The sequence below is a fragment of the Pseudopipra pipra genome, chromosome 4 (genome assembly GCF_036250125.1).
Source record: "Pseudopipra pipra isolate bDixPip1 chromosome 4, bDixPip1.hap1, whole genome shotgun sequence".
Classification (NCBI taxonomy): Eukaryota; Metazoa; Chordata; class Aves; order Passeriformes; family Pipridae; genus Pseudopipra; species Pseudopipra pipra.
This window is the reverse complement of record NC_087552.1, coordinates 13608815-13633781: the sequence shown is the minus strand read 5'-3', so window position 1 is coordinate 13633781 and position 24967 is coordinate 13608815. Positions and strand designations below refer to the sequence as shown.

At 41.3% G+C, this 24967-nt stretch overlaps 1 protein-coding gene across 5 annotated transcripts in view; it reads right to left on the bottom strand.

Moving 5' to 3' along the window:
- Nucleotides 1-24967, bottom strand: part of ARHGAP24 (Rho GTPase activating protein 24) — a 214990-nt gene that overhangs the window by 35202 nt on the left and 154821 nt on the right. For all 5 annotated transcript variants that reach the window (XM_064651659.1, XM_064651661.1, XM_064651662.1 and 2 more), the window contains one exon: nucleotides 2348-2470. In XM_064651659.1, coding sequence (XP_064507729.1) covers nucleotides 2348-2470 — 123 coding nt within the window. The remainder of the gene's footprint in view (nucleotides 1-2347; nucleotides 2471-24967) is intronic.

Sequence of the window (24967 nt, the reverse complement as noted above, 5' to 3'; positions counted from 1 at the left end):
GTGCCTGTCTTTAGAAGGGTCAGACTGTTGCAGCAGCTGTGGAAACATCCTTGTAGCAAAGGATAATAAAAATATAAGTGTCTCAACATTCATAATTACAGAACAGTTAACAGAGCTTATTTACACTTGTGAAGATGGCTCAGACTATCGACTTAAGTAGTTAATAAAATGGGGGACATGCTAAAAACAGGGTTCTTAATGGTTACAAATCCCATGATACTGCTTTTGCCTTGTTATCACAGTCAAGCCTTCTCACGTTTTCCAGGGAATTAACTGTTTCTTTCCCATTACAAACAACCCTGAGTCAGTGTATTTGCACAAGCAATCCAATAGCAAAAACAAGAACACGCTTTGAAGTGTTTTAACTACAAACGAATTGAAACAGTGATGGAAGGATTGCTCCTGCTTTGTTTTATGCAAATCAGCATGCAAAGTCTCCAGAGAGGTGCCTCCTTCAGCAATTGGCATTTAATGTGCCTAGAACAATGACAGTGTCCTGAGAATTTTCATAGTGGCTGAAAGGATTCCCAGCTGTAAATCAGAAATAGCTCCTGCCCTATAAAAGAAATGAGGAGCTGGTGAAGAAAGCACAGGGTCAGGACTTGGGAGATTTGGTTTCTATTTGTAGCTCTGTGCATGGACTTGGGCTAGAAATGGAGTTTCACCTAATCTCAGCTCCCTGCCTCTAACACGTAGAGACTTCACCACTTGCAGAACGGCAAGGCTGCCTTTCCTTATTATCTGCCACAGAAAGATATTGTGGTGTTGGAAGCCAAGTTCAAAAAACCACGAAGACACTCTTTGAAAAATCCAGTTCTGTTAAGTCCCCAAATTTATCATTGCCACAGCAGCTTGTGCTGCTACCTCACTGGAGTAGGAGAATATTGAGGAGCTCAACACGAGGCCTGCTTCGCAAAGAGAAAGCTGGGTATGGGTAATCTTTGTGCTAATTAAAAAAGCAGATTTCTTACCTAGCCTAATTACAGAAGACTGTGCTCCTTGCACCTTCCCTCTCCCAAACCAACTCAGTATGCCTGTAGCAGATCACTCCTTTTAAGACAAATCTTTCACTTTGTGGGTTTTGAGGTTTGTTTGGTTTCGTTGGGGTTTTTTTAAGCATCCTCTTATAAGACCTACATGCCCAGACTCAGGACTATGCCCACTTATTTAACACATGGAGCCAGATCCCAGTGAGACTACTGCTTTGTACCACCCTCCCAGGGCACATTTTCCCAGGAGGAGCCAAAGAAAAGGCAGTCATGTTTCAGAGATGCCAGGCAGGCCCTCGCTGACCAAGTCCCTCAGCGCGGCTGAGTCCTTAAGCGAGGCTGAAATCCTCTCCTAAAAACTGTGACCTGAATAAAGCACAAAGGAAGATGGGCAGCTTAGAAGAAAAGTTTTCTTTAAAATGGTAGTTTCCTTCAGTCTCTCCCTCCTCCCTCCTGTGGGGTCTACCTGGCAGTTGACAAAAAGACATTTGCAGTCAGAAATCACAGTTTTCAGTGCTAACTGCACTTCTCAGTCATGAAACAGCACAGACCATCCTGCCTTCCTGATTTCTCCAGCAACCTGCAGACAAGACCAATTCTTTGATGCAATACCAGGTGCTCTTTCACAGTAGGAAAATATTTCTGTCCCTAGACTTGAGAGCTCCAAGGAACAGACTGATTAACATACAGACATTTTGTGTAAGTGTACCAATCACATTTGTATTATAGTAACAGAGACACTATCACCAGAATAATAATGAGAGAAATTATTATAATAATTTGCAGCCCATTCAACATAAGAGAGCTTTTTAAAAAGACAAGTAGACTTCCAACAATACATTTTCATCCAGTACTATTGAAATTACTGGACATGCCAATCAAAATCCTATACTGCTAGTGCTAATATTCTGAGGCATAGCTTTATATAATACTATTACTGGTCTTAGCTGTCACTGGCAGGAGAATTGCTGACAGCTTCTCATAACAGGCATTTATGAAACACATGGATGGTCCTTCAGCTGGTGATCAAAGGAATTACCCTTTCTCTCCCTGCAGGAAAGCTGATTTCACAGAAGACCAATCTTCTGTGAAAACTTCTCCTCACACTATCGTATGCTATCCTCATCAAGGGAAGTGCTTCCAGACAGTTTAAAGCCTTTCAATTGAGCCCTCTGCATGGAAACATGCCCAATACCTGCATTGCAAATGAAAAGAAAAGGGTTTATTTACTCCACTTTTCTGGAAAGATCTAGACCATTCTCCACTTCAGAACTCTGGCTGTGACAGAGAGACAACAGAAGAACCCTTATGTGTCTTCTGTGCATCTGGGAGCCCTGCGTGTTCCCTCACTGACTCACCTCCTCCAAACGGTGCCCATATAACCCTGCGGATGGATTTCACCCAATCCTCCATGTCATTCTGCGTGCTCGCCATAAGGAGGTACGTCTCATGGTTAGCTGTCATCCGCTCTCGGTCTCCTCCTGCAAGAGAAGATAATTGCACTTAGAAACCCTTTTGTTTTCCTGCCCAGCCAAGCTCCTGCCAGTCTGGCTGCTGGAAGCACCGACAGCAGCTCCACAGCAAGCAGACATGGATACTCTGCAGTGGAGTGTTTATCGTCAGACGTGGCATGAAAAGAAGGTCCTGTAAGTACATTCCCCATCAGACAGTGAGAAGTTGTCGTGCTTCCAAAAGGAAATGAGAGGATAAATGTCATCAGTAAACAAAAACAGCCCCATGCTGTTCCAAGAACCACAGGGGCCCACACTAATCTGTAACTTGATACATACACTGGAAATTCTGCAGCCCGTTACTGTACCATGGAGGAGAGAATAAATGCAGAGACAGATAAGGGTGCTTTGAACAAGTGGGGATGACTCCACTCTTATTTTCAGGAACACAATGTGTCACATTCATAGCAATAACATTTGATACACCCAAGTGCTGCTGTGACTCTCTAAGGAGAAGGCAGCCGACACTTGCAGCTGACATGGTACAATCTGCTGCCTAGGACCGGTCTGAGGATTAGATTAAAAGGGAACACACTGCCTTATTTTCCTTTATTTAAAAGATGGGCACACACTAAGAAGGTCAAAACCAGCACTTGGCTTGCCACAGCTCCAGGTTTTCAGACTTGTAGTCCTGCTTCACTTCCATTCTCATGGGCACTGTGCTGGTGCAAGAACACATGGATATTCAAACCACCTTTCCAGGCAGAAGGGCAAATCCTTCCAGAAGGAGAGTGGCATTTTGAAGCCCTTTCACTGAGCCAAGGGCAGGCACATGCACTTCACACACAAATGCAGTGCACCTAGAAATCCTGTGAGCCCTGTGTTCATCTCTTTCCAGCTTCTTACATTCCCATTTTTTATCCTAGTCATATCTAAAGTAAACATCTTTGTTCATTACAGCAGGAATACTGTTCCTGGAAGGTCTTCTGAAGAGTGCCCTGCTTAGTGCTGGGCATAGAAAACAGCTATGTTTCTAAGGAGAAACTTCTCAAGGACTGGAAAATCCAATCATGACTTCCTGGCACAACCGTTCGGAATGAACCTAGTCCTACAGTCCATGCTTTACAGAATTAGGGCACACAACTGTAAGAGGGACTTAACTGAAAAGTTAACCTTTAAACTTGCAAGTTTAAACCTGATAAATGCAAAAGCCAGATTTTCCTAGACACAGGGCAGATTGTACAGAAGACTTATTCTTAAGGTTTACATCATTATTCAGAACTTAAATTTAAACTTGGAGGCAAACAGAGACTCTTTTTCCACAGACAAAATACCACCATTCCATACAGTACCTTCCCCAAAATGACTTCCAAACAAGTAATTACCAAAACATTTTAGACTATACCACAATTTAAAAATCTAAAGAACACTGATTTTTTTCTAAGACACAGTAGGAATGAACCTATTTTTAATGTCAACACTAGAGAAATATCAAGATGAGTTAAACTGTTGGTTGGGGTTTTTTTAATTATTTCAGTAACTAGCACAAGCATGGTACAAAATATGGATCTTACTTCTAACTTTATGTTCCATTGTTTTTACCTTTCAAGAATTAGAGGATAAGGGTATGGGGACAGGGAAGCATTAGCATCCCAAACAGTAGCACTCCTCATCGACCCTGCCCAGAACAAAACAAGAGTCTGGAAATTCACTCCCTGTTTCTACCTTTTACATAACCATCTTGTCCAGAAGGAGGATGGATCTCTCGTTCAAGCACAGAGAGGAGACATGTCATTGTCAACAGTTTACTTAAACTGGCCTAGTTTATGTATCACCTAGAGTTTTTATCCTTAAAAGGCCAAAAAATAAAGATAATAAAATCTCAATATCTTGTCACAGCTATTAAATATAATAGTAATAAATACAGTATAGAGAAAAACCATGTGCCATAGTTGAGTCCTTTCTGTGGCTGATAAATACTGGAAAAAAATATTTATCTTATCGTATTGTACTGTAGCTTCTTTTCATTTTAATGGACAAGGATCCTGTGAGGTGTCATACAAAAAAGACCAAAAAATATGCATACACCTAGCATGTATCAGATTCAGGAATAAAAAAAAATGGTGATGTGATCCTCTTACTAAAGAGACAACAAAAAAGATGACACGTGATGGTCCTCCTCTCACGTGTCTCTCAGATCACTCCATATTCTTTTAATAGCCTGCACATTTAAATTCAGCAGATTATGTAGTGTTTACTCAACAGATTATGTAATATTTACCGAGTTATCACGTTATGACAAATTGCAGGGTGTTCTCCACATAGACTGGATTAATCCCAGAAGTCTGGCTAGTTCATTTATAGTGTGAATTCCGGAGCAGTAATTTAAACTAACTCAGATAAACACCCACTCAGCCAATACACAATCAATCTGTGTTTAATTTTGCAGAGAAGGAAAGCAAAATGTGCGGTTACACCACCTTGTTAGGAGAAAGCAAAGCTTTCCCAGCAGAAGGAGCTTCATCATTCTATAGCAATTCTAGATCTGACTATTTTGTAATTCTATTCCTTTCTTTCAAAACACGATATTAAATCTTGAAGGGTTCTCCTACTTGTGTATTAAATGTAGTTATTATTCATTAACTAGAGCCTCAATAGAAGATTTTGGGGATACAAGAGCACTTGGATGCGTGTTTTAGTGCAAGTGTTAATTTTCAGTGGGACTACATTTTACAAAATTGTTAATTTACAAAATTAACAAGATTGGGGGACAGACAAGAAGAAATGACCATGATTCAGGAAAGAGTCATCTCAGATAAGAAATACCAGAAACCAAAACTGGAATTAGAAGGACCTCTCTGAATCTTCATTAGGTTTGCAGGACAGTTCTGAAAGACACTGGTTAACATCTCAAGGTTGGGTTTTTTTTTTTGCTATTAATACTATTGTTATGATTTTAATGAAGCACGAGTAGATCATAATCTCCAAAAATCAGACATCTATTCATACCACAGATACCAGCATTAAGTACATCAACTTGAAAATGGTGCTCACTGCATTCGCAGTCCAAGAAATGCCTAAGTCTGTGTGTTGTGGCCTGCTTGTGAACAGCCAGCTTAAAGGGCTGGAATATGAACTCCACCTTTTTTTCCCCATCTTTTTCCCTTTGTTACTTTACAAGTGTCACAGGACTTGAAAGGAGCAGAACCCAGGCTACCCGACCAAAGAAGTTGACTCTGGTATGTTCAAGATGAAAAGGTGCTCTTTACAGGACTGATGTGTACATCCTGTTTCTCCAGCCTCTGGTAACGGCCAAAAGTAATTGGATCTATACCATTTGGAGTCTCAAAAACACAATGTACCATCACACCCTGTTGTTCCTGCAGCCCTGACCAATCCCTAACCTGTTTTGTTTTCTTGGCAGCATCAGAAATGTATTCCTATTTATTCAAGAAATTTATGCATAACATCCATGTGGAGGGGAAACACTGGAACAGCACTGTACCGTGATGAACCTTCCACTGTCAACAGGTCAGATTTCTCCTCCTGCCCCTCTGGCACCAGCAATGACCTAGAGGTGCCCAGTGGTCCATCCTGTCCTTGCCTGCTGGTGTGTGGGGGGACTTGGTGACCCCACAGGCTGGTGCTGCCACCAATCCAGCACCCCTCCGGTACCAGCGAGGCCAGCGATTTTAAGAACTCTTGCCAGCACCCGGAAATAATAATAAAAAAAGAATACCCCCACAATTAAAATACGGAGAGGTCAATTCCTGCTGGGACCCACTCCGCAGGGGAAAAGAGAGGGCACAGCCCGCGCTCGCTCCTGCAGCACCACACCACACACTGGGAGAGGCACCAAGAGGCGGAGACTGCATTTAAGGGGGATTGTTTCCTTGAATGAAGTACCAGCCCCGACAGCTCTCCAGCTTTTTATCGCCCATCAATTAAACGAGAACGAACAGACATTTTGGCATTCAGCTAAGGGGGAAAAGGGGAGGGGGGGGGGGAAGGAGTCGTGAAAGGTGTTTTTACTTCGGAGATTCTTCCTGTCTCACCCAACACGTTTCCTTTACCTGGACGCACCAAAGCTAAAAAGTCAGAATGAAACACTGCCTTGTCCGTTTAAAAGCATCTTGGATTTCTTGCAAACAGTAGCTCCAGCATTCTTGAGAATGGAATGCAAAAGGATTAAATTCATACCGACTGTTTAAAAGAGAATTTTCTCCCAGGAGGAACATCAAAAACTAGGATTAATCTGATTTTTCTGAGCTGAGAATGTCATGGCCAATCTCACAAGAATATTCAAATTCAAAAAAAAAAACAAATTGGGGAGCAATTTCGAAGTGAAACAGTTCCCTACTCCCTTGTGCAGTTCTTTTAGCCACAGCTGCTGTCTTAACCATAGTTTCTGAAACCCTTACTCTCAGCTTGGGAACTGAAAGAATATGAAAGGCAGACTGACCTTACAATTGAACCAACTGGGGTTTTTTTTTTAGAAACATCCTCCTGCTTGGATGCTTCACATTTGTTTCCTCAGGAAAATGCTAAATAGTAAAATTTTAGCCTTCTGCTATTTCAGATGAATATTCTAAATGCACCTCTAGTATCCAAACAGAAACTCCTGGCTACTCATCACGTCACAAAAAACCATGCCATATACTTACAAAAAAACTTAGGAGCTGATATTCATTAATTTCTTAAAATCTTGCCTTTGGAATCCTTTGTTTACTTTCTACTCCACCCTGTTTTCACCTCTTCCAGCTACTGTTCATCAACATATTTCTGCAGCACACGTGCAGTGAACAACACTGCCCTCTTCTCCCACACCTCCCTGTACACCTGAAGCCTCACAGCTGCACCAGCCTATAAGGTAGAAGAGCTGCACCTTATAAAACTAATACTCCATATAAATTGTTTGCAACTCAGAAACGTGCTCATCTGTGCTTTGCACAAATCTTCCAAGTGCAGCTCGATGTAGAAGTGCCATCTTCGTGTGCAGTGAAGTAGGCATGCTCTTCTCTGTTGAGGTGTATGTAACTTCTTGTTCCTGATCAGGACTCCAGTTAGTATTTTGTCACAAGTAAAACTCCAATAATTATTATAGAATCTATGATTCTTCCATTACACTTTGCGTTCTTAAATTTTCCCCCTTTTCTGCAAATGAACTTCACATTAAGTGACATATTTAACTTATTTCTCTGGGAGAATCCACCTGAATTTCCTCTATCAACTTTCATTTTACAGCATTTGTATTCAGACTTTTTAATCCGAAGCAGAAAGCATTTCTGCAAGCTGTAGAGCATATTAGAATATCAGAGAACAAGATGAACAACCTTATTTTTTTTTCCTAATGAAACTCCTTGTTGAAGAACAAAACAGAAATTATGATTACCCAACCTTGATAGTAACATAACACTAACCACTGCTGCTTTAAGCACAGAAGTCTGACTTGACATACTGATGAGCTACTAAAAGACAGTTCAAATTCACATGTATGTCTTTCACATAACCAACACTGGCAAGTACAGGATCCATCCTCCCCAAGTGACATAAGGAACTGTTAAACTTATAATCAGCCCAATTTTAATGAAACATAAGAACTCTTCTGCTGGGCACTGCCTATGCCCATGAACCCTGTGCACCCTGAGTCTGATGAAAACCATGCATAGGTGTCTTTCAAGGATGATTTGGGTTCCTGCACTGGACTGATATGGGACAATTTGTCCTTCAAACTGCCCTCAAACTGTTAGATGAGTTTAAACACTGAAGTGTTTTTAGTTCATTCCAGCTGGGCCAGTGGAAAAATCTAACTGCAAAAAGCTTGGTCAGAGCACAGGTTGAAATTTGCAAAGTCAAATGAAGGAGCTGCTCCGGAATGCAGTTGTATTTTAATGAGATTTTAATGTCTTATTGGCTTTGGGATTCATTGAGAAACCTTTGTTCATAGCAAGTGAGAATCTATGTTGAAGGCTTAGCAATGACCCACTGCATCTCACATGGCCAATTTAAAGATCAGAAAGAGACAAAGCTACTTGAAACCTGCCACGTTTTTGAACTGCGCATACTGCTTGCTAAGCACTGCAGGTGTGCTGGTGGAGAGAAGGCCAGGGCAATGAATTTTTGCATATCAGCTGGAGACTTCTGATGATGCAACATGGAGCTTGCAGACAGGAGCTGTGCATATCTGTTTTTTTCTGTTTGTTTATTTATAACTCTTAAAAGCTTCTTTATTCTTCACATGCTTGGTAATTGCTCCTGCTCTTCCAGATCATGTAAAACTTGACCAAGAATTTACTGCCTCCCCTTCCTTCAACTGGGATGAAAAAAGGATACACAGACCAAGTTCGAATGAAAAAAAGGAGTACAAAGCCTAAGTTCAAGTCACTATCCCCTTTTCTTTTACTACAAAGTTAAGGTAGCCTGGAGAACCAAATTCTTAATGATCACGCAAAAACTCATGTCAGAAAGGACAACCCACACTGTATGATTATCAGAGCCAAATATTCTGCATTTACAGGAGCTTCAGCACTACTTCTGAATTGAGTGTTACAGCATATAAACTGTATCTTCTCACTAGGAGAGACCTGCTCCATGGAAAGCACATAGCATATCGCTGTATTTTCCAAAAATACTCAACCTACTTACATCTTTCATGGTGCACTTTCTCTAAAACATATCTGTATCATGAAGGAGGAAAGATGTCCATGGATTGCAGATGTGATATTGGACTTTGTGAAACTGAGAATCAACCAGGGAAGCTAAGACCAAGGGAGGTAGGGAGCAAAGAGCTTGAACTTGGAGTATAAAAGACATATAACTTGGAGTATAAAAGAGTATAACGTCTCCTAACAGACGTTATAAGAGCCACCAGTGATGGAAACCCCAAAAGCCAAGGGAAGTAGAAAACCAGCACTGTGCTAGGCTGCAGTAAGAAGTCACAGGCTCCTTGCCTGCTAAACAATCAAATCCTAAAACACTCAACTTATTTATCTTGCTCTGAGCTCCCCAGATGGGAAACTGAACGAACAACCTGACAACTCTCAGCATTTTATTCAGACACACAAAAACCACTATCCAATTTAAAATAAAAGGGATTTTGGCAATGATGGCTTATCAGCTTATTATATGATGACCCCTGAGATTTTAGGATCCATGTTTTGAAGGCCTTTGTGACAAAACTGAGCACACAAACTTGTTTCTGGAAAAAAAAATTAAGCTAATAAATTAACATATTATAATAACTGTAGCAGTTCTTAGTTTTCATAAGAAGAATAGTACATAGTTGCATTACCTCTAAAGCTTTGATGATAGGTAAGGTCAAGGGAGACATACAAATTACAATTTCATTTACAATTTCCTAGGACTGTCCTGTTATATCTGATGTTCTTGTTTGCCTCAGGGCTGCTTCGTCTACTAAAAAAGGACACAGACATAGCCAGAGATACACTAGCAACACCTAGGTGTTTTAATTGACTAATACTGAGAAATCTCAGCTTTGAAATACAATTATCAAACCATTTTTTTTTACTACCAAACCGTATCAGCTGCACCATTGAATTTCTCTCTTCACAAAGAACTAACATTTTCCTAAAGATGGAATTAAGTAACTGCAAACAAGTCACTACTGAAGGTACTACTTTTTAAATACTTCAGTATAAATACCATTTTCTGTTGCTCATATCCAAGCCAATCTTTGGCATTAATAATCTTGAACAGTTTTCTGCACTAAGGGTGTATTGTTTGGGGGTGGGGTGAGGCATATTAGTTTTTCAGCATAAAGGCTGCAGCCTCATTTAAGTGCTAAATGCCAAAAGACTGCTCAAACAAGTACATTCCCTGGTGGGCATTGTGCTCCAGCACAATTTCCCCACTTGCAGAATGCCTGGAAGACAGCAGGGCTTTTTCAATAGAATGAGCTGTTTTCCTGAAGCACTGAACCAGCTGCTGCTGGATACCTGAAATCAGGCTCAGGAAATGGATTCCTCACGTGTAACACAATGAATTCTCTGTCCAGGTAGGGTCTCTTCTGTGCCACAGGGCTGCAGCCACAGCACATCTGTCCGTAAGAGTAAATTCAGTGTTTTGCAAAATAAAAGCATAAAACCAGTGCTGTATTTAAGTGTTTTGTGCATTGCACAGCTATAATTAAACACCTGAGCACAGCTTAAACACCTGAGCGAAAAAACTGTGATGCTTGCTAAATATAAGTTATAATTGTGTCAGAGATATCATTAATGAGGAAAAGAGATGTGAATTCAAACCATCCCTCATACAACAGAAGAGCTCTGATTTTTTCAGAGCACTTTAATCTTTTCAGGCATGTCTCATTCTTCCCTCCCACTTTTGCTGCCCTTCCTTTATTCCTAGTTTAAACTTCTGCTGTGCTTCAAACAGATGAGTTTTCGACCTCATCCTCAGCCACAGAACCCAAGTGGTACCTATTTTGTAGAGTCTGTTCATCCCAACCTTCCCTGTCACTAAGATGTTGGTGCCAGCACAGTTCACTTGTCTCTTGCAATGGAATTTCAGGGGGGGCTTTGTTTGTTGTTTGTTTGGAAGATGTGAAAATATAAATAAACAAAAAACCCCAGAGATTTGCCATAGGAAATCCACTCCTCTATGTCCTTCATAACTATGATTTGAGTCATACAAAATATTGATCCAGTTATAGAAAGAAACACTGCATGCCACGCCTGTCTATATACATGTACAGTGCTATTACAGTGCCCTATTTTCACAACTTCAACTGTAAAGAACTTTCCACTGAAATTATGAGTCCAAGAAAGTAAAAATCAAGCAGAGTCTTGCCTAATGCCATAAACTATTAAAAACATACTGCAGCCTTTTTAGTTAAAACTTGCACACACAGATGATACCAAATTGTCAAGGCTTGTTTCCTGGGGACAGAGACAAGACAGATTTGCTTTCTTAAGTACAGCTTGGTTCCTTACAGACAGCAGAACTCTTAAAACAAACAACATAGAGAGAAGAACATGAGTTTTTCAGTGACCTGTGAAGGAAGGAGTCTGAGGATCACATAAGGTCAAACGTTAGTGGTAGTATCAGAATTAGTGGACAACTTCACTGTCATCTGTTGTAACTAATTTAGTCTAAGAGAAAAGCATAAATACAATAGCAAACATATTTTCTCTGTCATACATGACACGCCTTAAAGATAAATTACTGTCATCTAAGAGTAAGAGCCTTCTCTAAAGGGTCTCAAGTTGGACACCAAAATGACCATGTTACTTGAAATTTGGCTCATCTCCAAGTTCATTTTAGAGTAAGCCCCTGCAAATGCAGATCCATCTCCACTTCTGGGGAGAGAAGGGAAAAAGCCCCACGTAGTTGCTGGTGTAGAAACAGTGAGCCATGTAGAAAGATGATTTAGAAGAATTTGACTGCGAGTGCTCCGTTTTGGCAAAAAGCAAGATCCTGGAGCTATTGCTGCTGGAGAAATGGCTGCCCTGTGCTACTAAATGCTTTCTTTGCTTTTCAGCCTCTCATCATGAATTGCATTGAAGTGCAAACACTCAACTTCAAATGGATTTTTTTGAAAGGTCACTTCCACAACACATATTTGTGTGGCATTTGATCTAGCAGGAATTTAAAACTTCTGATGATTTTAAGAATAGAAGGATCAATACCTGAATGGAAGTCCTCCAGTGTAAATTCACCCAGGGACTGGGAGGACCTACCTATATACACTGGCATGTGAACTTTAGGCTGCAAAGCCAGCATGCCAATATGTCAGACCAAGGTTGTCCTCAGAGACTAACAAGAACGACATTCAAAGCACACGCTCACTTCAGCTCTCAGCATCTACTCATTAAGCTCTCTGTTCCTCATGAATATGGAATATCCTGAGCCTTCAGCAGGTACAAATCAAGACGCTCTTTTATCAGTCTAAACATGCTCTTGTGTGCACAACACAAGAATTAACTCAGTACAAAACAGCTAAATTCATGTATTTCTTTAGGGAGGCCAGCCAAAAAGAACTTTGATCAGGAGGTAACTATCCAGTATCCCAGGACAGTGAATTGTGGCTAAGCCATAACTTCAGACAGTCTTTGAAATTCTGTCTCCTACAGTGGCCTATGGCCACTACTGACAAGTACAGTGATCTGCCAAACACAGAAAAGGTTGTATGCCTTCTAATTTTACAGACAATTATTTTGTAAACAGAAAAGATAATGTGTTTCCAACAGCTTCCAAGAAAAGCAGTTTCCCTTCTCCATCAGGAACTGATCATACTCCTCCCTACTTCTGGACATGGTGCTTTCCACTCTGCACTAGGTTAGGCCCAAACACAGAAATATTTCATTTCTCCAGAGAGCAGTCAGTTATTTTAGTTCACATCTGACTTTAAATTTGATCACAGATAAAAATAATAGCTCTTTGTGGTACACCAAAAACAAAAGGATGCAAATACCCTAAATGAGCATGTACATATTATGCTTTCACATTATTTCACTGTAACATTTAATAATGCAAAGTCATGTTTTAGCAGTTTAGTAACTAAATTAAGAATAAGTTATTCACTAAAACGTGGGCCAATAGACATATGCAGAAGACAATTACCTCATACAGTGTTAAGTCTCAGCATAAGACAATCTTGCTTATCTAAAGTAGCAGGAGATTGCAGTTGTCAGTTCAGGACATTTGTTCCACAGCTCATCTAAAATCAACCATCTCCAGGAACACTGTGCCTCTTAGCACTATTTTGGGATATGAATGCAATATTAACTCGAACAAAAATGTGCCACTTAAGGAATTATCAGCTCAGCTCTCCAGTCCTTTGGACATTTCAGTCTCTGAAATGTCTAATTCAAATACAGCTTTCACGTGGAAAGAGCCATCAAACACCAGTTATCTGAAAAGCACAAACAGAGCTTAGTGTTCTGTACATCTCCATACCCTGCCACAGAGCAGAATGAACAGAAACCTCATTTTAGCTTTGTTCTGTTGTATTTATGACTCAGAAAGATAGATGATGATAATATGGTCTGCATTTCCCTTCTCATTCATGAGCACAGAATGACCCCAGAGTGAATTTACTTCTAATCTGGGTGGGCCTTTACCTTCACCTTGACAGCTGGAGCCTATATATCACAGGATGTCTTTTTCCCACAGAGATCATTTGGGTCTCATTTCTGGCAGTGTATGCTCACACAAAGTGCTTGCAAGGAGAAACCCAGTATATTTTGAAGTACTGCTGTTTAAAGGACATATATGTTATGAGATGCTAACTTGGTTCACCATACAGAAAAAATGTAAAATGTGTAATATTCATACATTTTCACAGCTCAACCTCGTACAAAGGAAAGACTGCCTTGTGTCTACTTGCCATTTGTTTGAAACATTGGAAAAGGACTGTTGATGAAGTGAGACTCCTGCCAGCCACAGACCTGTCTCTGACAGGTGAGAATCACCCCTCCTGCCCTCTATGCTTAGACCTATTCAACTTCTCACACAGAAGAAATCCACAGAAACCATGACACACATAACAAAGCCAAAAACTGTCTGGGAACAGCAGGCACAGCAGCAGCATGCACAATATGGGAAATGCTCTTCATGGGTCCATTCCTTCTTACAAGAAATACCAACAATTTTTCAGTTCCAAAATTTAAATAACCCATGTGGACTGATACCATTGGTATGAATGAGAAGATGCCCAGATGCAAACAAGCGGGCAAGGGGGGGGGGGATACTATGACATGGAACTCCAGTAGTAACTGTTTAGCTTAAAGGAAATTTGTTTATTGTTCCTTACATCTTCTCACTCACAAGTACACCACTGGGCTAGTCAGAGAGAGCCCATGAAAGATCTGAGGCCAGTCATAGGCTTAAGTGGTTTCAGGGCTATTGTGAACCAGTGGAGCTTCAACTCATACCAGACCCTTATTCCATCTGAGAACAATTCACAGATGTGCTCCTAAAATACACTTTTGAGGAAGGAGATGATAGTTAAATGTAACTAGTCCACTCCTTTTATGGCAAAGAAGAACTGCCAGGGTGTGATTCATCTGAGCTACCGTTCCAGCCTGTCCTAGGGTGAGATGATTCACGCTGCGGAGATACCACTTCTCTTCTGAGTGTTCAGGTACACACACTTACATTGGCTTTCTTTGACAGCTTATGGACATTGCATGTGAGTCTGTGTGTGTACAGAGAAGCTTTAAGGGTCCATTTCTAATGCAAATGTTCACACCGTGTTCCCTGGGCTGCTCTGGACTGCATGCCAGCTGTCAGGCATGCACAGGTGAGGACTTAAAGAAGTATTAGCATTTCTTACATGGCTGCTGGTTGAAAATATATCCCTGAAGTACCTACAAATCATTTACTTATTAAGAAATATCAGTAAATCTGCAAAGTAAATAAACTGCAATTAAGCAGAAGAAGTTATTCAAGACACTTGCTTTTCCTACTAGGAAAGAAAGAAAAACTTCATATAGTAAAGTCATGGCAGTGCATGATAAACCTGAGAGGCAACCAGTTGGCATTGCTGATTTTGGCACAGGATTATTGGCAAATTTCTTTACATCAGTGAAAGGATTCAAAATCTGACAATGGGAAAGGCAACAAAAATGCATCCATGACAACCTGGACAACATCAAAGCCATGCACTCAGCAGACACCAGCTAATACTGAAGAGACAGCATCTGTCCTTCAGGTAATCACTGACTCTCTCAAGAAACACAAGGCCTGAACTAGGAAAAAGTTATAAGCTTGGGATAAGGACCTAATGATGACATACAAATACCTTGTGCTGACAAAACAGGAGACAGGATTTAACTGTCATCGGTTCCTTTGAAAAATTTACTGTTCATAATAACTACGTGCACTGTAAACTGAGGCCACTATAAAGAAGTTGGTACAATTTTCTGATGTCCTCACAAAACAATAGAAGAGCATGTTAATGTTAGCTGGAAGTCAGACAAAAAGATTTCAGTGATGTTTAACAAGATTCCCTAGCTACGTTGAAAGCTGAAAAATTATTCAATAGTAAGTTATGATCTTTTGATGGATTCTTTAAAATTCTGTCTTATAATTAGACTAAGTTTCTAAATTCAACAGAAGGGTAACTCATTCACTGACAGGTTACTATTCACGAAGGATGTTATTCCCATATGGAGGGTATGGAATACTTTTTCAAGTGTGCTGAAGAAAGACACAGCAAGCAACTGTCCCTACACCATGCAGCATAGATGGTAGAAAATATTTTTATAAGAACAGGAACAAAAAAAAATGTAATACACAAGTCAGTAAAAGATAAATACTTACCAGTAAGATTACTAAATGCATCACCAAGATTCATCACCTATTCAAAATACAGAGGCATCTACAGGATCCCATATCAGGTTGTACATGGTAGTTGTCAAACCCTGAGAGATTTTTTGGAAAGGTGACTTTGGTATCTTAGAAAGTCTCTCAGTATCAGTGGCACAGCTTGAACTGGCAAGTATCAAAAAGTTTGTGAGAGAACCAGCTCTTGCAAGGTTTCCCACATAAGGTCTTCTTATAGGAACATAAATTCTGATGCTTATCCAAGCTGAACTGCTGAGTCCCTCTGAAGTGTGCCAAGGCACTTACCGTGGGGAGAGAGGGAGGCTGCCCTCAAGAGCAGGCTGCTTTTAGGAAGCACATCCTGAGTAGGGGCAGAGCTGCACTCCCAAGAGCTGAGCAGAAATCCCAGGTGAGCCTGACACAGCACTTTAAATTACTTCTTCAAGTACTTTATGGTATAGCCAGCAGCGGCCAGACAAAGAGAAGTTTCCCATATTACTGAAAGTGGAGTCACTTCTCCCATGTGCCTCAGAACCACCTCAAATTTTACTGGATGCTGTGGTCAGACACAACGTGATTAAGACCTCAGTTTGAAATCATGTCCTCCCTTGGAGTTTTCTCTCCAAAATCATAAAATCAACTGGGTTGGAAAAGACCTCTGAGATCCTCAAGTCCAACCCTTGATCCAACACTGCCGTGGTTACCAGACCATGGCACTCAGTGCCACAGCCAGTCTCATCTTAAAAACCTCCAGGGATGGTGAATCCACCACCTCCCTGGGCAGCCCATTCCAATGTCTGGTTACTCTCTCTGTAAAAAATTTCTTCCTAATATCCAACCTAAACCTCCCCTGGCAGATCTTAAGACCATGCCCTCCTACTGCTGGTTGCCTGGGAGAAGAGATCGATGCCCACCTGGTTACACGGTAAATGAAACACTCACTTTGGCTCTGGCTTATGCACTCACACAGAGCTAAAGTCTAAGTTTGCTACCTTGCCCAGGGCCAAGAACAACAGCAGCCTTAGAACAGTCTGTGGGAATGGCTGCAGTCTGAGGGTCCCCCTGCTCCTACATGGAGATCCAGTGCAACCAGTTCACATCAAACCCTTCTCTGAAGGGCTGCTTGGCCAGTGCCAGGAGATGCAGAAGTGCTTTTCGGTGTACCAGTATCTACTTAGGTTTTCAAAATGAAAAATGAAAAGTGCAAAGGAAAATACTTGAAAGATGATGCTTGTATGAGACCCAACCATGTGTTGCCCTTGCAGTGCAATTTTCACTTCCTTTCAAAGAATTAATCTTCAAAACATCGCTGTGATCCTTTGAAAGCATACTTCCCCTGTCACTTTGCAAACCATCAAGAAAATAAATTGGATACAAACCCACTTTGAATGTTCAAGTATTTAAGCAAATTCCCTGGAACTGTGTTCTCTGTGTTTCCTTCTGTGATTATTCTACTGTAAAAACATTTATTGATCACAAGGTGAACAGGAACACATTTCCCATAACACATGCTACATTCTGAAGCTATAAGCACAAATGTTCAAGGAAGAACTACACAGTAACTTTCTATTCCATAATAAAATCTTACAGAAAGAAAAACTCAAGTTGATTATAGCTAATTAAATAGGGAAAGACACTAAAACTTACCACAACTTAATTTTTGCAGATCAACAGATGGTAAAATCTAGTTAATCTCACCAGGTTCCTTATATATTAAATATAACATCAGCTGATGCCCAGCATTTCAAATTACTCTGTAACTGCACAACACTGAGGAGGAGAGACTAATGCTTGGCAGCCCAGTAGCTGGGGATTTTTTTGAGCAGGAAAGATTTGTTCAAAATGAATGCCATGAGAACTGAGCTAAATGACAACAGGATATCCTGCTCAAAAGACAAAAAGCCACCTTACTCCACCCAGAGCTGCTACAGTACCCACACATGGAGAAGGAAGTGACCTGATGATGGGAGAAAGCAACTCAAACCAGGCTAAAAATCCCCACCTGGGAAGCAGGGCCCAAAATACAAGAACCAGGCTATAATGAGAACTGTAGTGGCTGTGGCCAAGTAAAATCTCACCTGGGTACACCTAATGTGACACTTTGGGCACAGGACTTAAGGAAAAAGTCATTCATGTATTCATGCTACTCAACCTCTGAGGAATGCTTTGCTGACCTGTTGTAGTGTAAAGTTTCTGCCCGAGTCTGCAGTGCCAGGGCAGTGTGTTTTCTGCCACAACCTCTCCCTCTTCACAGTCTCTGACTAGACTCACTTTTCATGCAGAGTCACTCCCAGAGAATTAGGTTTTAGTCCTTGGATAGAGACCTCTGAGTGGGGAAATGCCCCTTTCGATATTCAGATTTGTCTGTTCTATAACTGATATGCACAGAGTAAATAAATTTAATTTACATAAAAGAACATGATGATTTCTCCTCTAATGAAGGATTAACTGTCAGTGCCATGAAAGGCATCTGGCAGCAGTAATCCATGAGCCTTCCTTCTTAGGGGCCTCAACTACTTACAGAAATAACTTCTGTTCCAGCTGACAGTACACTGACAGATCAACAAATGGATTAACACAGTCCCAAAGGCTCACAGACTTAGCCCTGTGCCCCAGTGACCAGGCTGGTCCTTTTGTCCAGTTACTGCAGTAGTTCCACTGTGTATGCCTTCATTGCCATGTAAATTTTCCAATAATCAGGAAATAATCAGGAGAGAGGAGAAAAACCTGTTTTCCATAGTCACAGAGCTCTTTGCTACTGGTTTACTCAGGAATCTCGGAGAAGTCATGCCATTTTCCTGACCTTCAGATACTCTATTAGCAAAATAGGGACAAATGCTGATGCCTTACTCTGTTTATTATTCTGATATGAAACACTGTTTAAATGCTGATAAAATAATTATAAATGAGACAACATCCCATGGAAGAGAAAATGAAAATGGCAGCAGGATCTAAGGGGACAGTGTAAGTTAATTCAAAACGATAGTGGAAATATAATGATACAATTAAAGTGGTAAACAAATCTAGAGGTAATGAATCAATTTATTAAACTAAATGTCACTATGCATTCTGTACCATGTAGGCATAATTCTCAGAAGAATGCCTCAAATAACTCTCAAGAATTCAAACATACCAAGATTGCAGTTCAAAAAACTAATAGCAAAGTCTACCATTTAGGGCTGCTAATAAGATTTCTGCAGTTTAATAGCTTTTCTCCCTAAAATAGATTTTGCTTATCCATGTAACTAAGCTTACGGATCTCTGCTCTTGACCTTCTAGGGCAATTTCCATGACTGCACTAAAATACACACCACGCTCCTGGGTCTGGGACACAGATTTGTTGCCACAGAGGCTGGGTCACTGACAGGTTAATTCTTTCAGTAACTGCTTCTCAGCAAGACTCAGGTATCATGTCCAACAGCTCTGCTCCAGTATGCAGTGATAAAATGAAGGTGTTTGTTTACACATGAATGGGTGGATAGGAATGGAATCCTGTTTCTGGGGTGAAATCCTAACACACCCTCCTAGACATCAAAACGAGTCTTCCAAAGCAAAGATTCCCATTAATAAGAAAAGGTCTCCTTCCGTACGGTGCTCTTGCAGCCTAAGTCCTCATTAAAAAATTAAACTCTTAGCTAAAATGGGGAATCATGTTTCCACGTTTAGAAAAGATTTTTAGCTATAACATAAAACAATTATTTATTTGAATCTGAACAATCTGATGGAGAAGACACATTCTAAAGGGCGGGGGGTTTTTTCCCTTTGATGGTGCAGCTAGAAGGCATCCTGACACACAGCTCAGAAGAATGGTGAGCTTGGGGCTCTCCCTTGGAACTACCAAGTCCCTACTCCAGCACAGTTTGGCAGTCTCAGCTTTCATGTAGCTATAGCACACAGCTCTGTCCTTGCTTGCAATCCTCTGCTGCAAGCAAAGGGCTGACTCAGTTTTACAGCATGAAGGGTCCTAAGACTCTGCCAAGGAATGCCAGCTGATGAGAAAATAAAGGACAGGTGCTCAACTCGTTTTAATTCAGTATTTACATACAGGTGATAAGAGCTGCAGATAAATTATTCATGAAATACTAACCTGCTACAGTTGATTTTGCAAATAGTTTAAAAAAAGACACACAAATTAACACTTACTTTAATAAGAAGCTAAGACAACAGCTAGGGCTCATCAAACAATGTTAATCTTGTGGCAGATAAACATAATCAAACCCTTATTTCATCTCCCATTTAACTCCTTATTTTCTCCCTACTTTTTCTGTTTCCTTCAGTGTCCCAAGCCATATAGCCCTGATCCTTCATTCCTGTTTTTCTTTTATTCATCATCCTGCCTTGTTTTACTTCCCAGGAGTAGGTCCACACACCACATACACCCACAGTGATGAGCTGTGAAATCCACTGGTGGACTTCCTGAAATCTGTCTGGGAAAATGGATAGCTAGTCTGAATACTATTTTCTCATAAATGCCTCTATTTGTGTACCCACTCAAGATTTCCAGGAGTGGGACCCATCCATGCCAGACCAAAAATGACCAGAAGCCATTACATTCTTTACATGAGTCATTACATTCAGCCACTGCTGCTTCCTTAGGAATATCCTTGGACAACGTTTGCTCAAGCAAGAAGAAAGTATTTCCCACCCTTGTGAAGGTGGAACATGCAAAAATGAAGAGGAAGGAAAAGCTACATCCACATGACACAGATGAGTGACAAACAAAGGTTTCAGGAATTGTCTGAGAGAGATGTAGGAACATACCTTCAGGCAAGAGGGAAAGTGGTGGCAGCAGGGACAGTCCCAGACAGCAAAGAGCAGCTCTCGCCTCTGCCAGAGGCAGAGAAGGTTCACCCTGAGCGACCTGCCCACCTGGCATCCCAGACGCTGGTGTGAGGCAGTTTGTACATGAAGGACAGACCAAACAAAACCCAATACATTTAAGAATGCTACTGATTTCAGATGATTTGCAATCTTGTGTGTTTTATCCCTAGGTAAGCACAATTGTGTGCTTAGAAACTCCATACAAGGTCTAGCCACCTTTTTTTTTTTTTTCAAATGTGATTAATTCTTCTGACCTCACAGGTCTGAAGAATAAACTGCAAGGCTATTACATGTGCAGAGAGGCCACAAAAGGCTCTGTTTGTGCTAAGACAGGACCTCAGGAGTGACCTCTGGGGATGGGATAATGGGGGTACAAGTTTCACCTCCATGGAGGAGCTACTGGACAAGGACACACACTCTGGAAAAGCCAAGGGAGAGGAGGGTGACAGCAGTACTTCGATGCTTTCTCTCTAGGCTCCAGACACCTCTGGGATTCTCAATCCAGCAAACCTGTCCTTCAGGATGACTCTAGATCAACTCTCCAGATACATATATGACCTCATGTGAACAGTCAACTAACAATAAACTGGCTTTGCCCCATTACTTTAACTCAGGTACCCCATAAACCCAACCATTTGCAATAATCTCTTCATTTAACTTTGCTACTGTATTACTTCTCCCAGGCTAAAAGAAGCACGTTGAAATCTGACCACCAACTGCAGCACATGACTTTCAGTAATCCTCCCATCACATGACGAAAGCACCACGTCTCAGATCCACACAGCCCATTCATGCTGCATCAGAAGAGAGGCACCACACTGAACTGCAGAAGACTATCTCCTCCTGGCAATCCTGTCCTACAACGGCACAGAAGACCTCCCTTACAGCTCCCTAAAACAGACCAACACAGGAAAAGATCTCACCATCACTTACACCCTCACTGCAAAAGGTACAACTATATCACCTACACACCAGCACTCTGCCACTGCACATCCCAATGTGCTACGGTCAAGCTGCCTTCATCCAACTCTGCTTAATAAGCAAATCATGGCCTCTTGCACCAGTTTCAGGTTATGAGTGGTCTTCAGATTTAGCACCATGCAGAGCTCATTACAGTAACCCCCTTCCTGAAGTAACCAGGTGTTGGATGAATTTGGTAAATAAGGCAATTGAAAATAGTTATATTCTAATGAGGTGTAGATAGAAAGCAAACACATCTTGTTCCAGCTGCTCTTTTCTCTACATTTTGGACAAAGAGACTCTTAATTCCGGAGTCCCACTGCTTTGTTACCCCACCACCTCTCCTAACCCATCTTGACTGGGCCCCAAGTACCAAAATGCTTATCCAAAGGCCAGGCTTGTATGTATACTGCATGAAATATTCCACCTCACTGTCTGCTGGCGTGGGACAGCTGTGACACTGCCATGTCTGACCAACATGTACGTCTATTTTCTTTTGCTAAGCTTGAAAATGAGGCTTTAAGCCTGTGGAAGCAGCTGCACCCTGCCTCAGTAAAACCTATGAACAAGAGTTTGTTTTTGTTTTCTCTGGGACACTACCAAACAAAACTGAACCTCCCAGACAGAATATCTACTCTCAGAGATGGCAACAGAACCACTTGAGTCTCTATTAGTATTTGAGCATACAACTGTGGAAAACCAACAGCCAGGCACCAAGCCTGTTGTGTCAAGAGGCTGATGACTGTGACTTCCCTCAGAGACTGCTGTAGGAAGGTGCCAGCCTCACACCTTCAGGAGATGGTAATTATCAGCTGACTTTCCTGCAGGTGGTCTCTCTAAAGGCACTGGAAAGGAAGTTACTGTACAGGATTTTTGCAGAGCACTTCACTTCAGAGCCATCCTAGAACAGGCTGTGCTCACCCACCTCAGTTAATGTATTCTTTTCGTAATTAGTGCTGGTATGTGCCAAGAGAGCCCTTTTACTGCTGACCACACCACTACAGAGGCCAGAGATATGTGTCACCTGTGCCAGTTCAGCAATGGAACAGACTCCCTGTTGTCACTTGTCAGGGTCCCTAATTGAACTTTCTCTGTCCAAAAGATGGGCTGCTCCGACCACTTCCCATCACCATCACAACATGGCTTACCACAACCTCACACCACCATCAGAAGCTTTGCATATCCTGCAAACCAGCTCGCCTTGGCCCTTGCTCTTGCCCAGACTAGCTGTGTACTTCTCAGAGAGACCATGGCTATTTTACAAGTAATAACAGGGAAATGTTACTCAAAATGCACTACTACTTATGCTGCCTGCAGCTTAGGTCATAAGCAACCTTCCAGCCAGCTCCACAGCTTTTTGCCTCCCATACCCATAGAATTCACCTATAGTGTCTTACAAAGCCCGTGTTTTTTCCAGCTGGCCTCTCCCGTCCCTGCAAGGGACAAAGGAGGCTTATCATCAAAAGAAGACAGACATGGATATCAGCAGCCTACCAAATCTGCTCGAAGCCATGCAAACAACAGCTCTGACCTTGGAAGCAGTCAAAACAAAATTACATCTTATCTCACTCCCAGCATAGGTATCTGATTAACTGGAAGGACACTTAACACAGAGAGAAAGAAGTACCTTCACTGCACACAGGAAAATCTTGCCTGCATACAAAAACCCAATCCAACAGTAAATTCACAAGAGTAAATTTGTAACAGTTAATTCATGAAAGAAGGTAGCTCGGTCCTCAAAATCAGCTGTCTGAATGCTATCCCATCACTAGGGTCACTTGCCATCCCAGCCTTAGAATTCAGTATCCTTAAGTATAAATTGATTTTAAAGGTACTGTTAGCCTTGAAAACAGTTATTCCTTGGATAAGAATTAGGAAGGATGGAATGGATGAAGGTATTTCTCAAGGGTTAAAAAAGGTTTCTGATGTGTGCATGGAGGTGTGGGAATCACAGGGGTGGACACTGATTCCAGTGCTGGACTAGTAATATGCAATTCCATTAGAGAAGAGTTAGGCTGAGAGACTACACTTGGGATAAACTGCTAATCCTATCCAACAGACAGGGTTAGAAAAGAAATTGGCAGGTTTGTGTCACCTGCATCACAAACTATATTGGTCGAACATTCTCTGCATCAAGAGGGTGAGGTGAAGCAGCAGTTCAGCTGAGTGAAATGAGGAACTTCATTTTGGGGTTAAGATGTAGGTCTGGGAAGTGAAATGTAGCTGTCATCTAAAAACATCTTTGCTGGGTATTTTGTTTGTGTGTGCATCTGGAGTTTTTTTAAAGGAATGAAACACTATCCACGGAAGTCATCCCAATGCCTGCAGTAGCAGGTATAAGCTAAAAGTTCTGTAGTAAAAAAGGAGCAAGTTGAAAGACACTGTGGGATTTGCAGCAGCCAACCATTTAAATAAGCAAATCCACTCTGAGGACAAACCACAATGAAATCATTCCCAGGTTGCATTCGGGGAAGGGAGGAAGAACACTCAAGTTCTGAAACAAAACCTTGCATTTTCTCACCTGGGCAAGTGTAGAGAGGCTTTATTTAAAAAACAAGCAAACAAATTAGCCAAGCATGTTTCCTATACCCCAGCCCACTTCCTCTGTCTTTAGTTCCTGAGATGTTAATTTAAGGGTAAAGGAGCTGCTGATCCTGACCATGGACTCCATAAACCAAATAACATTCAGAAAGCCATTTCTGGCAGAGATACCAGAGAAACTGCCAATTCTCACAGACAGGTTTTGAGAACAAGTAATTTACTTGGTCATTTGCAAAGGCCAAGATCTGGAAGCTACACTGCATAAGAAAGTTTTGAAAGACTCATCAAAACACAGAAAATTAGATTAATAAAATTTCAGATGACAATGTATCTGGAAACAGTAATTAATAAATAGCAAGTATATCACCATCCTGTAACACCAGGTGGTGACATTTGGGTACGTCTACCCAGGACATATGCTGTCCTTTCTGAACTCTGCAGGTACACACTCCTGTGTGCAGAAGAGTTTTCCCCAGTGGCACAACCAAAAGTTCAGTGCACTGGAAAAACGAGGCTGCTACAGAGATCTGCAACACATGCTGATGGTCAGACCTTTATCTACTGTTGCACACAATTTCAGTACTTTTTCTATCACGTGATCTGAAAGTGGTCAAAGATAATCAGAGATACTTAACGAAAAGGTCTCTGAATATTTCAGGGGTTGTGATGACTTACAGTCCCAAGGAGCTACTTCAACTCCTGATCAAAGTAAGCTCCATGACTGGTCTGTGAGGTTAAGAGAGATAGAAACAAGCAGAATTTAGCCTTGTCAAGTAAGCACAGACTTTTCACTGGCTTACCACAAGAACAGAAATTTACTGGCACACCAGTTTTCAAGGCACATATGATGGTTATTGATATGAAAAAAGCTGCCTTCTGAATGAATTGCATGTAGTCATGGAGCTATTCTCAGCCTAA